Genomic DNA, 202 nt, shown 5'->3' with positions numbered 1-202 from the left:
CCACCTACGAAAACCATCAAAGAGTCGTTCTTCTAGATACCGCACTGTCTCCACTTCGGGCGGCTGCTGGTTGAAAGAAACACCCAGGTACTTGATCGACTCACCCCGCTGTAACGAGCGCATACCAGGAACACGCGGATACGACGCGTATCGGTTAAGAGCCATTACTGTCGACTTGCTCCGGTTGAGTTTTGCCCCGGAT

The 202-nt window shown here is 53.5% G+C and overlaps 1 protein-coding gene across 1 annotated transcript in view; it reads left to right on the top strand.

Annotated features, from left to right (window-relative positions):
* PHALS_04254 (hect e3 ubiquitin) overlaps positions 1–74 on the top strand; it is a gene marked incomplete at both ends in the record, with an annotated part of 3,056 nt that extends 2,982 nt beyond the window's left edge. The window contains one exon of the mRNA XM_024718333.1: positions 37–74. Coding sequence (XP_024583743.1) covers positions 37–74 — 38 coding nt within the window. The remainder of the gene's footprint in view (positions 1–36) is intronic.
* Between the last annotated feature and the right edge of the window lie 128 nt (positions 75–202).

Source organism: Plasmopara halstedii (assembly GCF_900000015.1).
Source record: "Plasmopara halstedii genome assembly, contig: Scaffold_2547, whole genome shotgun sequence".
Lineage (NCBI taxonomy): Eukaryota > Oomycota > Peronosporomycetes > Peronosporales > Peronosporaceae > Plasmopara > Plasmopara halstedii.
The sequence above is the reverse complement of the archived record's forward strand: the minus strand, read 5'-3'. Positions and strand labels throughout refer to the sequence as shown.